Raw genomic sequence first — 15,991 nt, 5'->3', positions numbered from 1 at the left:
ATGGAGGAGGAGGCTGCAAGGAAGAGGAAGGAGCCCCGAGACATGCAGGAAGGTGAGGAGGAAGTCAGTGCCCCTTTCCCCCTCTCTCCTGCTCCATCTCCCAGCCCAGCACAGCCCCCGGCTGCAGGACAACCCTGCTGCCAACCCCGTCCTGCTGGGGATGCACTGGGGGGATCTCCTTCCCCTTCCCTCTGGCACGGAGGCAAATCCCATCCTCTCCTTGTCCTTCCTCTCCCCGGGAAGGAGCTGAGCATGGAGACCAGAGAGGAGAAATCCCCACAGCAGAAACTCATGGCTGAGGCCATTTTGAGTGACTCCAGGACACAGGAATCCAATGGGAAGGAAAATCCCCAGAGATCCCACAGGAGGAGGGGCTCCAAACCCAGCCCAGGGTGCTCTGAGGAGGAAAGACCCACCCTGAGCCAGGAAGGTGGACAGAGCTTCAGCCAGAGCTCAGAGCTGGTGGCCCATGAGCAGCTTCACGATGGGGAGAAGCCCCACAAGTGCTTGGAGTGTGGGAAGAGCTTCAGGCAGAGCAGCACCCTGATCAGCCACCAGATGATCCACACTGGGGAATGGCCCTATGAGTGTGGGGAGTGTGGGAAAGGCTTCAGCTGCAGCTCTGCCCTCATCATCCACCAACGCATCCACACTGGGGAGAGGCCCTACGAGTGTCCCCAGTGTCAGAAGAGGTTTTACACCAGCTCTGATCTCCTCCTGCATGAGCGGATTCACACGGATGAGAGGCCCTTCCGCTGCCCTGACTGTGGGATGGGCTTCAAGCGCAACTCCCACCTCATCAGGCACCAGCGGATCCACACCGGGGAGAAGCCCTATGAGTGTGGGGAATGTGGGATGAGCTTCAGCCAGAACTCTAACCTGATCTCCCACCAGAAGACCCACACCAGGGATCGACCCTGTGAGTGTGGGGAATGTGGGAAGAGCTTTAGGCAGAAGTCTCTCTTGATCTGCCACCAGAGGATCCACACTGGGGAAAGGCCATACAACTGTGGGGAATGTGGGATGAACTTTAGTAGGAAGACCCAAATGATCATCCACCAAATGATCCACAGAGGGGAGCAGCCCTACAAGTGCCCCGAGTGTGGGAAGAAGTTTCACACCAGCTCTCAGCTCCTCCAGCACCAGCGCATTCACACGGATGAGAGGCCCTTCCTCTGCCTCGACTGCGGGAAGGGCTTCAAGCACAGCTCCACCCTCGTCACCCACCGGCGCATCCACACTGGGGAGAGGCCCTGCGAGTGTCCCCAGTGTGGGAAGAGCTTCACCAGCAGCTCTCACTTGACCAGACACCAATGGAGCCACCAGTAAAAGAAGCACTGCACATGCCCCAACTGCAGGAAGAGCTTCATGCGCTGCTCCAGCTTTATCCCCCATTGGAGACCCCACGTTGGTCAGAGCCCTGATGATCCATGTTCCCTGTGATCCATGCTGGGAAGACACCTGTCCCTTTTCCTGCCCCTGCCAATGATATGATGTGGGATTGGGGAACATGAGGGTCTGGCCATGGCCCTGTCATTACATTCACTCCCACCTCAGGTCATTGCCAGGGGCAGGAAAGGGACTCTCTCTCTCTCTCTCTCTCTCCCTGAGGAGAAGGGTGTCCTTTCCAGACAGGAGGAAATACATTGCCAGGAAGAACTAGTTGTTGATGTTGTAGTTTTCTCTGTAAATAGTTTTACTTATCCCTTCTGTTATCAATATTGTTTTTGTTCCTTTTTGTTCTTTATCTCATTGCAGTTCCCAATAAATTGTTCTTATCCCAGCCCGGGATCTTTGCCTTTTGTGCTTTCCATGGGAGGCGGGAGGGCAGCGAGGGCAGCGCGGTTTTAGCGGGAGCAGGAAATTGGGGAATCCCATTCCTGAAGCCCGGCACGTGGAAAGCGAGCATCCCAGCTGGTGCCAGCCCTGGTGGCCATGGCAACCACCCCTGGCATGGGGTCTCCATGGAGCTGCCAAGGCACTGAGCATAGCAACAGGGGTCTGGTGATGGTTGCTATGGAAACTGCCCATAGCAACAGTGGACTGGTGATGGTTGCTATGGAAACTGCCCATAGCAACAGTGGACTGGTGATGGTTGCCCGCTAAGGATCAGATTTGTCACAGGCCCTCAGAGGGGTTCCATGGGGACTTTCCAAGAGTCTCCAGGCTGTTCCAGAGCTGGAATGTCACAGGCAGAGACAGGGGCTCCATGGAGACCTCCCAGGGCTTTCTGGTTATGGTAAAGAGCCCTGTGGTGAGAGGCAGTCACAGCCATTCCATGGTGACATCCCAGGAGTCCCCAGGCTGCCAGAGAGCTGGGATGTCCCAGACACTCACATGGGTTCCTGTGATGGGCACAGTGGGAGCTTCAGGCAACATTTATTAGAGGAGCTCCTGTTGGGTCACAAGGTCCAGAAACGATCCCCAATGCTCCCCATAAATCCCCAAATGTCACTGTTGAATCAGTGTTCCATGGTTTCTTTCCAATGGAAAACAAGCATCCTTATCCTCCAGGTGTCCATATCTGAAATTGGGATTCCACCTCCAAAATTCTGTATATCCAAGGGTTACTCCCAGGCACAATCTGCCAGTACCATCAAGCCTGGCTGGCCTTGGCCTCTGGTGGCTTCCCCTGCAACACTGGGGCTGGGTCCTTCCCTTCCCATGGATATCACTGGGACACTGTGGAGACCTCATGGAACCAAGGGGATCATTGTGGCACCACTGGAGCCCATGGAACCAAGGGGCCATGGTGACACAGCGGGGCTTCATGGAACCCAGAGACCATTATGCCTCTGTGGGGCCTGATGGAACCATGGAGACCATTGGGACCCTTCAGGGCCTGGTGTCACCAAGGGGGCATTATGGCACCTCAGGGCCTCAGGGAAGCAAGGGACCATTGGGACAATGTGGGGCCTGATGGAACTGAGGGTACATGGAACAGGTCTGGGTGGTTTGGCCTCCCAGGGGCCCCTGACAGGTCTGGCTGATGTTTTGATGTCAAGGGATGCCTCTCATCAGCTCCGGGAGCACTGGGGCTCCGTGCTTTCCTTGCTATGGGAAAGAACCCTCCCTCTTTTTAAATGTCCATTGCCAAAATTGGTATTCTCTCTAAAAATTTTCCTATATGCAAGAGTTTCTCTCAGAAAAAAACCTGCCACTTCTGGCTGGCCTTGTCCTCTGGTGGTCACCTCTCTTCTGCCTGGCAAACACTGGGGCTCTGTTCCTTCCTTCCTATGGAAAAGAACCAACCTTCATGTCCATGGTCCATGGCCAAAATTAGAATTTGGCCTCCCAAATTCCATATATCCAAAGATTGGTCCGAGACAACAGTAGCAAGGACAGACATGTCAGGCTGGCCATGGCCTCTGGTGATTTTCTTAGACTCTGAGCTGAATGCTTTCAGTTGAAAATAACTTGGAAAGGGCCCAGAGATCTCCCAAGAAGCGTTTTTGAGGACTTGGGCACATATGCACTATATATGGACAAAGGAGCTCTTGGCTTATTGCTGTTGTGAGGGTTTTGCATCATGGAAGTGATGTTCTAAGAGAAGCTGCTAGCAGTTTCCTCCACGTCTGACAAAAAACCACTGAGTAATTATCTTTGAGAATTGACAATCTGTTAAACCAGTAAGGAAACTGTACACGCCTCTGTGAAGACACATGTTAAAGATGGGAAAGCCTGGGAGGGTCTCTTTCCCTTCTGGCTGGCACAGAGGTAACAAGGCCAGCCCAGCTCCCCATCTCAGCCAGGGTTGGCCATGTGGGTTCCCTGCTTGCTTTTTCTACTTCTCTTGGGCTCGGGATTGAAGGCACTTGAGATGACAGGACGTGTTCAGACTCAGGTGTTTATTGTTTCTTACCCATGTTACATTCTTAAGGCCGTGAGTTCTGCACTCTTTCATTATCAGGGTACAAAATGGCTAACTATCTCTTGTTACAAGGTCTTTTAAGGCTAAACTATCCAATTAAGAAAAGATACCTAAATTATTTTCCCTTTTAACCCAATAATTGATCATTTGAAGCCTGCAATGCAGACTTTTATGTCCAATTACAACATACCACCCAAACCCATGAAGAAGAAGGAAGAAGAAGGTGAAGAAGAAGGAAGAAGGTAAAGAAGAACAAGCTGTCTTCACCCTAAAACCTCCATCTGGCTTCATATTTATTATTATCTTCTAAAACCCCGAAGTCTTAAGATTTTTCTGTGATATTATACACTTCTAACCAACTACACACCCATAATCCCAATGCTATTGATCAATTTTGGAAGGCTTCTCCACAGCCTCAGGTCAAATGCAGTGTTCTCTTGCAGGTCTGTGCCTTTCAGCAGAGAAAGTTTAAATTTCTCAGCATCCAGGGCTCCAGCAGGGCCGGGCGGCTCCTGCCGTGGGGCCGGGCCCCTTCCCAGGGACCCCGCCAGGCCCCATCGGCTGCCGGGCAGGGCAGCGGAGGCCGCGGGGCCGAGGCCGGGCCGGGCCATGGCTGCAGTTGGGAACATCTGGGCCCTGCTGAGCCCTGCCCCGCCGCCAGCCCGGGCCCAGCCAGGATCCACCGGGCCCCAGGAGCAGCCCCGGGCCGGGCCGGCTCGGCCAAGATTCTGCCGCCCTTGGGCTTCAGCCGCAAGCCCTGGGCAGGGGCAGGAGAAGCCATCGGTCCCCGGCCGTGCTGCTGCTGTGCTCTGGCCTGGCTGCTGAGATCCTGGCCCTGCCCCAGCGCGGCCCATCCTGACACAGCCCCAGCGCAGCCGCTGCAGAAACCTCCATCGTAAAACAGCTCCGGCTGCAAGCACCGAGCCCGGCCGGGGGCACGGAACCATCTGCAGGCCCCGGGTGAGATATGAACTCTTTCAGTGCTTCCATCCTCCCTCCAGTGAGAGAAAAGGACAAAGTGCAGGCACACAGAGGGGCAACATGAAGACACCCAGGTCAGTGAAGGGGAAGGTGAGTCCCAGATGGGAGGAATGAGGAGATGCCTTGATCTTGGGGCTGAAATCCTCTTGTAAAGCTATGGGGAAGGATGTAATTGATACATCAGACTCTCTTTTTCCCTATAACTAATTGAAAATATGAGGAGATGACTTGTTCTGCAAAAACCTCCATGCTAAAGTAAGCAAATGTTGAAGTAGCTGTGATCCCATGAGAAGTTTAAACAGAGAAAGAGAGAAGAGTAATGAGATCCTGCGCCCTCATGGAGAGAAGAAGAAGATCTCTGTTCTCAGAGATGAAGATGATTTCAGAAATAGATGAAGAGAATCTTTGCTCTTGAACAGCTCATCTTTAAACTCATACCCCATAAGCTGACATGGCCCATAAAAACAGCTGTGGGAAAAGCTATGAAAAATGGGAGGGACTTCATGATTGCAGATTTTCTGGGCAGCTGCTATTCGTGGGAATTGAGAGCCACGAGCAAATGTTTTTCTTATGGAGGAGTCTCCATAGCATGAAAGAGAGACTCCTCTCCCTAAGTGAACTGAAGAAAGACTGTTCTATATGGTGTAAACTGACTGAAACTTTCAGGTTTTGTCTCCTTGCATTGTCAGTAAGAAAGAAAAGGTTGTAGGGAGAGGAGAAGTGTTCAGATTCTTATTACTTTTTCTTCTTTTTACTGGTAATAAACTTTTCTATATACCCTTTTAAAATTTTGAGCCTACTTTGCCTTTCTCCTAATCCTTTCTCACAGCAGGAAATGAGTAAATATATTCCAGTGAGTGCAATGGTAATTAGCCAACACTGATCCCACTGCACGAATAGATGCATTGGCTGAGAAATCTCAAATTAGCAAACCAAAATCACTCCAGATACATTCCTGATAAACTGCATAAGAGCAGAGGGAAATCAAGGCAGAGCCATGGTTTGTCAGGACTTGCTGCATCCTGATGAGCCCCGTGGTGCATTTGGAGCTGAGCCCTGGAACCTCAGGGCCTGAGAGGAGATTGCAAAAACCTTTCCAGGAGTCAAAGTCAGAAGAAAACCCCAAAGTGTCTCAAAGCAGGAATGGGTCCCAGTGAGGTCCATCCCCAACACAGGCTCCTCATGGACTCCTTGGAGGAGAGAATTGGAGGCCAGGATTGACCAAAAACCTCTCAGAGTCTCAAAGTGGAAAGGAAATTCCAAACTACCTTAAAATTTTTGAGAAGCTCAAAGCATTACTGAGCACCACTGAGTGCCAATGCAAAGCTCTCCAGGGACTCATTAAAGCAGATAATTGGGGCCATGATTGCACAAACCTCTCACAGAGTCTGTATCAAAAGGGAAACACCAAGTACCTTCAAATAACTCAAGTACCTTGAAGCATTAATGAGCCCCACTGAATGTTGTTACTGATAACGGCTCTCCAGGGACTCATTAAGCAGATAATTGGAACCTGTAAATGCACAATATTTCTCATAGATCTGTATCAAAAGGGAAAGAGGAAGTAGCTTAAAAAACTTAAGTACCCTGAAGTATTAATGAGTCCCAATCAATGCTGCAACCGGCAGAGAATCTCCAGGGACTAATTACAGCAGATAATTGGAGGCCATGATTGCACAAAGCTCTCAGAGACTCCCAGGCAAAAGCCAAACCCAAAGTCCTTTGAAAAATCTGCAGTCCCTGCAGGGAGCATGAAGGAGCCCCCAGGGCCATTGCTGAGCAAGGCTCCCCAGGGACTCCTTGCAGCAGATCCTTGAGGCCACTGGGATGTGGGCTAGGGGGGGATGCTGAGGGCAGCACAAGGGGCTGCCAGTGCCCAGCCTGGCTGGGGCTGTGCCAGGAGGCCCCAGGGCCTCAGGACAAGGTGTCTCCTCCCAGCCCTTGCTGGCACAGACCCTGCTGTGCCCCAGGGCACCAAGACTTGGCTTCTCTTTGTCCCCACCTGTCATCACTGCCTGCAGTTCTCTGCTCTGCCTGGGGCCTGGGGACACTTTCTCAGTCGTGTCCCTCTCTGGGACCCATTAAAAGTCCAAGAAAGTTTGGAGTTGTATTCTGCCTTGGAGCTCTGGAGAGGTTTCTTCAGCTCCCTCTCAGGGACTGATGTTCAGGGCCTGAGCACAAAGCCCAGGAGGCTGATTAAAGTCCTTGTGCTGTGTCTGTGCTGCTGAGCTGGGCTGGGCTCCTGGCACAGAGGCAGCTCCTGGTCACCAAGAAGAGCTTCAAAAGCACATTTCTCTGGATGAGCAGCTCTTGTGCCAGCCCAGCAGGGCTGGGGCACTGCCTGCAGCCAGCCCGGGCACAGCACAGAGGCACAGAGAGCTTCAATCAGTCAGGGCTGGGAAGGGGCTGAGAAGTGCCTGGGGCACAATCACTGCCAGCCCTTGGCATAGGAACCTCTGGCTGCAGGACAATGCAGCTGCAGCTCCTGGAGCCATCTCCTCAAGCTGGAACATGCCAATGCCTGCAGAGCCTGTGAGTACATTCTCTGCTTGTCTCTTGTGCAGAGCAGCCAGGGGTGCCCAGGGCTGTCCTGCAGAGCAGGGTCCTGCAGCCCAGGGCGCTGTGCTGGGGCAGGGACTCTGCTGCCTGCCAGGGACAGCTCTCAGCCAGCCCTGGCAGCTGCTCCCAGCGCTGGGGGACAAGATCTGGCTGGGAGGAGACAGCTGGTGAGGCTTGGGAGTGTTCTCCTTGTGTGGGGAGGATGCTGCATTGTTCAGGACTGCTCCCAGCATGGCATTTAACTGCAGAACATTTCCAAGTAGATTATTCAGGGAGCACAGCAAGGCAGGACCTGAATAAATGGGAAAATCCTGCTTTATTAATCTACTTCTCTAGGTTGTATGGATGGGAAATTGCACACAGATATTCATCCCTCAGTTCAGGTAGAAATTTTTTTTTTTCTGAGATCTTAGAAAACCAGGCAGTGAAAGAAATCAGCCCTTAGGGGCAGCATCAGTGTCACTTTTCCAACAGCTCGTCAAGGTTTTTACCATGTTTCCATCAGAGCCTGCAGAGCCAGAGCTGCCCCTGGGCAGTGCCTGAGCTGGGAGGGCTCTGCAGGGCAGAGCTGAGCCCCCAGGGCTGGGCTGGGCTCTGGCAGCACTGGCAGGGCCCAGCCCTGGGCACAGGGAAGCAGCTGCTGGCAGGGACAGCTCCAGGCAGCAGAGCCCTGGGCAGGCAGTGGGGGGAAAGTGCCCCAGGATGTGCTGGGATATTTCAAGTCCTCTCCACACCCAACTATTCCATGTTTATGTTTTTTACAGATCCCCATGCCAAGGCACAGCAAATGTCCAACAGCAGCTCCATCAGGCACTTCCTCCTGCTGGCATTGGCAGACACGCGGCAGCTGCAGCTCCTGCACTTCTGCCTCTTGCTGGGCATCTCCCTGGCTGCCCTCCTGGGCAACGGCCTCATCATCAGCGCTGTAGCCTGCGGCCACCACCTGCACACGCCCATGTTCTTCTTCCTGCTCAACCTGGCCCTCGCTGACCTGGGCTCCATCTGCACCACTGTCCCCAAAGCCATGCACAATTCCCTCTGGAACACCAGGAACATCTCCTACACTGCATGTGCTGCACAGCTATTTCTACTACTCTTCTTTCTTGCAACAGAGCTTTGCATCCTGACCATCATGTGCTACGACCGCTACGTGTCCATCTGCAAACCCCTGCACTACGGGACCCTCCTGGGCAGCAGAGCTTGTGCCCACATGGCAGCAGCTGCCTGGGCCAGTGGCTTTCTCAATGCTCTCGTGCACACGGCCAATACATTTTCCCTGCCCCTGTGCCATGGCAATGTTCTGGGCCAGTTCTTCTGTGAAATCCCACAGATCCTCAAGCTCTCCTGCTCCAAATCCTATCTAATGGAACTTGGACTTCTTGTGGTTACTAGCAGTTTATCATTGTGTTGTTTTGTGTTCATAGTTTTCTCCTATGTGCAGATCTTCAGGGCTGTGCTGAGGATCCCCTCTGAGCAGGGGCGGCACAAAGCCTTTTCCACCTGCCTCCCTCACCTGGCTGTGGTCTCCCTGTTCATCAGCACTGCAGCATTTTCCTACCTGAAGCCCTCGTCCATGTCCTCCCCATCCATGGATCTTGCCCTGTCAGTTCTGTACTCAGTGGTGCCTCCAACACTTAACCCCCTCATCTACAGCCTGAGGAACCAGGAGCTCAAGGCTGAAATGTGGAGACTGATGACTGGATGCTTTCAGAACCATTAAACAGCTGGCCAATTTCTGCAAATCACTTGTAAAAAAAGTTATCTTTGATCCTTCTTGTTGATTTAATTATGGTAGTTCTTTTCCTTTGTTTTAGTATTTTCATATTGCCAACAAAGAAATGTCAATATTTCTGCCATTTCTCGTTTTGTTTCTCTCCACCTTCCCTGTAGCCACAGACTGTGTCAATGAGGGGCTGTGCTCTCAATTGCTTTAGAGGAACTAAAGGATGTCGCAGCAGAGTTTTCTGCAGAGATGCCCTTTTGTTGCCTTCTCTGGAGCTGCAGCAGCAATGTCTGTGTGCAGAGCTGGGGCAGATGAGTGCTGGCCCAGCAGCTGTGCCCAGCAGCAGCAGCAGCAGCACTTGGTGTTGCCAGTGCTGCTGCCGTGGCCCTGCCCCGCTGCCCTGGTGGCCCTGGTGTTGCTGCAGGGCCTGAGTGCTCTCGGGGCCGGGCACAGCCCTGGGGGTGGCAGTGCCGGGGCTGCAGCAGGGACAGGCCATGGGCACTGCTGGGGCAGCGCTGACGCCTCAGGCCAGGCCCTGGGGGCTCCAGGCTCCTTGCCCAGGCTCTCTCAAGAACACGGCCAGGCCAAGGCTCAGCACAGAAACCCCCGTCAGCAGCCCCAGGCTGGCCGTGGGCAGGCTGGGGGCAAACAGCATGGCTGGGGCTCTGCAAGGGCCCTGGGGCAGACGGGAAGAGCAGCAGAGCAGGGGCTGATCCATGCCCAGTGCACTGCACAGCCCAGGGCAGCGTCCCAGAGCGTCCTCATGCAGCTGCCAACAACATCCCCCCTCTGCAGCCCTGGCCTCTCCCCCAGCTCACGCAGGTGCCCCATCCTTGCAGGCACAGACACGGCAGCACTGCCTCAGCAGCCCCTGTTTGCATTGCACACAGCAGGGCCAGCACCCCCATGCTGTTGCTGTGGGGACATGAAGCTGAGGGAGCACAAATGCCATCAGCCCCTGGGGCCAGCCAGGGCTGGGGGACACCAGGGAAACCACTCAGCTTTGTCCTGGCCTCTGCACTCAGCCAGAAAGTTTGTTCCCATCAGCTGGGAGTTTCCTGTGCCACTGCAGACGCTGTTGCTCAGAGCCAGGGCTGCCTGGCAGCCACCCCCAAACTGCCCTCAGCATTTCCTTGGCTGCACCTTTGCCTTCTTTACTCTTCCCTTGTACAAATTACTTCCCATTGCTCAGCCCTGTTCCCTGCCCTGCAAACAGCCCATCCCTGTTTGCCCTTTCCTCTCTGGCCCCACTCCCCATTGCAGTTCCTGACTTGGCCCCATGGGAACGTCCCTTGGGCAGCAGGATCATCCTACAAGTGCTGCAGGAATTGTCTGCAGGCTCCTGCAGTGCCTTCTGCTGCTCCCTTGCCAGAGGCACCCCAGGCCAGGGGGGCACATCTGGGCTGCTGGGTCTGACTCTGGGGCTCCCTGTTCTGGGCAATGAGGAGGAGCTGCAGAGGCTCTGCAGGACTGACAGGATGGGCTTTGGGGCTGCCAGGAGAAGCTGAGGGACCTGGGCTGCTGGAGCTTCTGAAGAGGCGGCCCAGGGCTCATCCTGCAGCTGCTCCAAGGGTGGTTTCAGAGAATCCCAGAATCAGCAAGGTTGGAAAAGTCCTTGGGGATCATCAAGTCCTACCTGTGCCCTGACACTGCCTTGTGTCCCCTGAGCCTCCTCTTCTCCAGGATAAACAACCCCAGCTTCCTCAGCCCCTCCTCACAGGACTTGTGCTCCAGACCCCTCCCCAGCCTTGTTGCTTTTCTCTGGACACGCTCCAGCCCCTCCATGTCCTTCCTAAATCGGGGGGCTCAGAACTGCAAACAGCACTTGAGGTGCTGCCCAACCAGTGCTGAGCACAGGGGAAGAATCCCTGCCCTGCTCCTGCTGGCCACACCATTCCTTATCCATAGGAGTGCCAGGGGTTGGATGAGGGAAATGGTGGGTAGGAGGTGGGGACAAAGTCTGATTGATTGTCAGCCATGAAGGGTCTTGATCTTCATATCTGTTCTGACTGCATTAGAAGGTGCTGGTTGTCAATATCAATTGGACATTGCTGATATTAATCTATAAATAGGAAAAGAAAACAGGACAAAACTGTTCTCTCTGCTTTTTTATCTATATAGCAGATTCACTTTGAATACACTTGTGAAATTTGTCTAATTAAGCACAGAAGAATTGCAGACTTAGATTATTCCTTGTTGCTTTTCTTGTTCTGCTGTTTTGAACAAATATTTATGAGCCTTTTCCAGTGAATTCCTGAAGAGCTCAAGAAAGAAGAGGCCTCTGGAGCAGTAAAATTCATCAGCAACCTCCAAGTGACTGAGGATCCATCCCCATCAGAGCAGCAATGAACAGAAATGGGCACAGCTTTGTGGCTGCCCCAGCTTTGGCATGGGCCCTGGGCCTGGAGCAGGAGCAGCTCTTGAGGGCCCCAAGGCCGGGGCTCTTGTGCTGCCCTGGGCAGATGGGATGGCAGCAGGGGCTGCAGAGCTCTCAGCACCTCAGCCCCAGGGGAGCAGGGCAGCCAGGGAGCCTCCTTTGGCCTTGGCCAAGCACCTTCCCCCATGGCTGGGGCTGAGTCCTGTGGCAGCTGCAGCTGCTGCTGTGGCCTTGGCAGGGGCTGAGGCCGTGGGGCCAGTGGCCAGAGCAGCCTGGCCTGAGCAGAGCTGTGGGGCCAGAGCCGGCTGGGCTGGGCTGGGCTCAGAGAGGCCCTTGGTGCTGCCCAGAGCTCAGGGCAGCTGGCAGAGCTTGCAGGGAGCTGGGCTGGGCTCCGAGAGCCTGGCCCAGAAACCATCAGTGTCCATCTCAGCCTGGCTGAGCGTGCAGGGGCCAAGAATAGCAGCCCAGGGTCCGCAAGTTCTCTGTGTGGGAGCTGAGCTTGTGGCCCCTGAGCCCTCCTCGGTGCTGGGGCTGCACCTCCAGCTCCAGAGGAGATGTGATGGATGGGAGCAGAGACAAATAATTTCTGCTGGATTGTTTATTGTGTTTGCTTATACAGGTGACCTGCATCCATATAGAGAGGGGGTGTTTTGTGTCAGATAACACTGGTAAAGTGGGAAGAATGATATTTTTTAGCTGAAAGTAATCTTTCATGCATAATACACAATAAGAAAAAAAGGACACATGATCAGAATAGCATCTGGGTTTTTAAGTGCGTGAGACTCATTGATGTTCCAGCAGTCAAACCTGTTCAAATATTTTCCTTAGAGCTTCCTTGAGATGAGAGGTGACCACCAGAGGCCAAGGCCAGCCAGTGCTCTCTCTCCTGGCAGCTTTTGTCTGGGAGAACCTTTGCATGTAGGGAATTTTTCTGAGTGAGTATCAGTTTTAGCCATGGGCTCCTGGAAAGACGGACAGCTCTTTTCAATGGGAAGGAAAGCACAGAGCCTCAGTTCTCCAGGGGTGATGAGAGGCAGCCCTCAGCATTCCAAGATCAGCTGGGCCTGTCAAGTGGCCCCTGGGAGGCCAAGCAAGCCAGACTTGTTCCATATTCCTTTGGTTTCATGGCACTCTGCAGTGTCACAATGTTCTCCTTGCTTCTGAAGTGTCACAATGGCCCTGTGCTTCCAAGAGGCCCTGCAGGGTCACCGTGGCCCTTTGGTTCCGTGGGCCCCACAGTGTCACAATGGTCTCCATGATTCCATGGGGCCTTGCAATGCCACAATGCTCTCCATGGATCCACGGTGCCCTGCAGGATCACAGCGGCCCTTTGGCTCCACAAGGCCCAGAAATGCAGCAATGGCCTCTTGGTTCCACAAAGCCCTGCTGCTTCACACTGGCCCCTTTGGACCATGCGGCCCAACAGAGCCACAAAGATATCCTTGGTTCCACGAGGCCCCACAGTGTCACAGTGGCCCCTTGTTTTCATGAGGCCCTGAAGTGTCACATTGGTCTCCACAGAAAGGAAACCTCAGAGCCCCCATGTTCCCCTGTCTGTGACCCCCCAGTGGTGACAGCCCCAGCATTCCTTCCCTGGAGATGCTCCAAGGGAAGCGTCCAGAGCCATGTCCAGTCAATGGAACCGATCAGCCACTGACCACTGATGAACTGCAGTCAGCAGTGGCCAAGACCAGACGGGCCTGTCTGTCCTGACAGGTTTGTCTGGGAGCAACTCTTGGATATTTGAAGTTTTGAATGCTGAATCCCAATTTCAGCCCATTTAGCCTGGATGAGGAGGCCAGATCTTTTCCATTGGAAGGAAAGCATGGAGCCCCTGTGTTTGAAAGGAAGGGGAGAGCTGGCCCTAAGGAGGCCAAGGCCAGCCAGTCCTGTCTGTAATGGCAGCTTTTCTTTAGGAAGAAACTTTGAATATAGGACTTTTGGAGGTGGAATCCCAATTTTGGTCATGGGCACCTGGAGAAGAAGGATAGTTCTTTTCCATGGGAAGGAAAGGACAGAGCCCCAGTGTTTCAGGGCAGAATAGAGGCGACCACCAGAAGCTAAGGCCAAACAGAGCAGTCTGTCCTGGCAGCTTTTGTCTTGAGAAACCCTAGCTTGTAGGGAATTTTGGAGGAAAAGTACGCGTTTTGGCCATGGGTGCCTGTGGAGGAGGGAGGTTTCTTTTCCATAGGAAGGAAAGCACAGAGCTCCAGTGTTGAAGGCAGGTGAGAGCCAGCTCTCAGAAAGTCAAGGTCAGCCAGACTTGTTGTTAATGGCAGCTTTTGTCTGGGAGCAATCCCTGGATATTGGGAATTTGGGAATTTGGGAGAGGGAATCCCATTTTGGTCATGGATGCTTGAATGAGAAGGAAAGTTCTTTTCCATAGGAAGGAAAGTCCAGAGCCCCAGTGTTTCAGGGGTATATAGGAAGAGACCCTTGACAAGCCAAGGGCAGTTGGACCAGTCAGGCTAAGCCAACCAGACCTGTTAACTGTTCCCCTTTTTCCATGGGCCCCTGCAGTGTCACAATGGTGGTGTCATATTGGATCCTTGGTTCCATGAGGCCCAGATGTGTCACACTGTCCACTTGACATCATGGGACCCCATGATGTCACAATGGTCCCTTGCTTCCACGAGGCCTTGCTGTGTCACAGGGGTCTTCTTGGTACCTTGGTGTCACAATGGACCCCTGGTTCCATGGGGACTCACAGTGTCAGAAGGGTCTCCTTGGTTCCATGAGGCCCTGCAGAGCCCCTTGATTCAACAGGGCCTCAAAGTGTCATCATGGCCTCCAGGATTCCATGAGGCCCCTCAATGTCACAATGGACCTTTGGTTCCATGGGGTCCCACGCTATCACATGAATCCTTAGTTCCATAGGGCCCTGTAGGGTCACAATGGCCTCCTTGGTTCCATGGTGCCACACAGTGTGACAACTGTCCCTTGGCCTGCCAAGACTCCATAGTGTCACAATGGTTCCTTGCTTCCATGAGGTCTTGTAGTGTCACAATGGCCCCTTGGTTCAGTGACGCTGTGTAGTGTCACAGTGGTCTCCATGATTCCCTAAGGCCTTGCAGTGTCACAACAGACCATTGGTTTCACTGAGCCCCACAGTGTCACTGTGGTCCCCTTGGCTCCACAAGGCCCTGCTGTGTCACAATGGACCTTTGGTTCCACAAGGCCTCAAAGTGTAAAAATGGCCTCCATGATTCCATGAGGCCCTGCTGTGTCACAATGGTATCCTTGGTTCCACTGGACCCTTCATACCATGGAGACCCACAGTGTTCACTGCATTCCCCTTGGTTCCATGAGGCCCTGCCATGCTGCTATGGCCCTTTGGCTTCAGTGGGTCCCAAAGTGTCAGAACAGTCTCCAGTGTTCCATAAGGCCCCACAAAGTCACTGTCATCCCTGTGGTTCCCCTAGGCCCCACAGTGGAACAATGGACTCTTGGTTCCATGAGGTTCCTAAGTCACAATGGTCTCCTTGGATCTGCAGTGTCACAGTGGACCCTTGGCTCCATGTAGCCATGCTGTGTCACAATGGCTCATGGTTCCATGAGGCCACAGAGTTTAACAATGGACCCTTGGTTCCATGAGGCCTTGCTGTGCCACAATGGATTTCTGGTTCCATGAGCTTTCATACCGCCCACAGCAGTCTCCTTGGTTCTGCAGGGTCACCATGGACCATTTGTTCCATGAGGTTCCGTAGTAGAACATGGTCACCTTGGTTCTGTGAGGTTCTGCAGTGTCACAATGGACCCATGGTTCCACCAGACCTTGCTGTGTCAGAATGTCCCCATGGTTCCCAGAGGTTTCTCAGTGTAACAGTGGTCTCCTTGGATCGGCAGTATCACAATGGACCATTGGTTCAATGTGGCCCCAATGTGCCAAAATGGATTTTGGTTCCATGGTGTCACAATGGACCCTTTGTTCCATGAGTTTGGTTCTGTGAGGCCTTGCCACAATCAAATAGCCGAAATATCAGAATAGGACTCATTAACACTAAATTGCTGTTTAAGAGGGTATCATTTATTCAGGCCTGAGGTCCAGTGAGGGATAACTCCTAACCCTATGTGGACATGTAATTGTACCAGCGTCATTAAATGTGTATTGCAATTTACCCATTACCATAAAACCCACCCCAAGTTCCCAGTTTCAGTCCTTCTTTTTTCTATCACTGCATTCTTTAACCAGATGTCTTCTTCATGTTTTCCAACCATCCTTGCTGGGAAAGCAGCCCCTGCATGCCTTGTTCCTGTGCTAAAAGTTCACAGGCACGGTAAAATTGAATTAACCCTTTTGGTATCAGCTCAAGGCTTTGTGTGGGCAGGCAGAGGCAGGCAGGAGGCAGAGCTGTCAGCAAAGGAAGGGGCCAGCCAGGTGGGGCAGCCAGGGGATGCCCACAGCCTGCAGGGACAGAGGCACAGGGCAGGGACACCGTGGGACAGCCTGGGCTGCACAGGGCACAGGGATGGGCAGCAG

General features: G+C 53.3%; 1 protein-coding gene across 1 annotated transcript in view; it reads left to right on the top strand.

The window, feature by feature from the left end:
- Positions 1-15,991, top strand: part of LOC143692623 (uncharacterized) — a 120,181-nt gene continuing 104,190 nt past the window's right edge. The window contains exons 1-2 of the mRNA XM_077172873.1: positions 1-52; positions 392-1,312. Coding sequence (XP_077028988.1) covers positions 1-52; positions 392-1,312 — 973 coding nt within the window. The remainder of the gene's footprint in view (positions 53-391; positions 1,313-15,991) is intronic.

Source organism: Agelaius phoeniceus (genome assembly GCF_051311805.1).
Source record: "Agelaius phoeniceus isolate bAgePho1 chromosome W unlocalized genomic scaffold, bAgePho1.hap1 SUPER_W_unloc_2, whole genome shotgun sequence".
NCBI classification, from domain to species: domain Eukaryota; kingdom Metazoa; phylum Chordata; class Aves; order Passeriformes; family Icteridae; genus Agelaius; species Agelaius phoeniceus.
The sequence above is the reverse complement of the archived record's forward strand: the minus strand, read 5'-3'. Positions and strand labels throughout refer to the sequence as shown.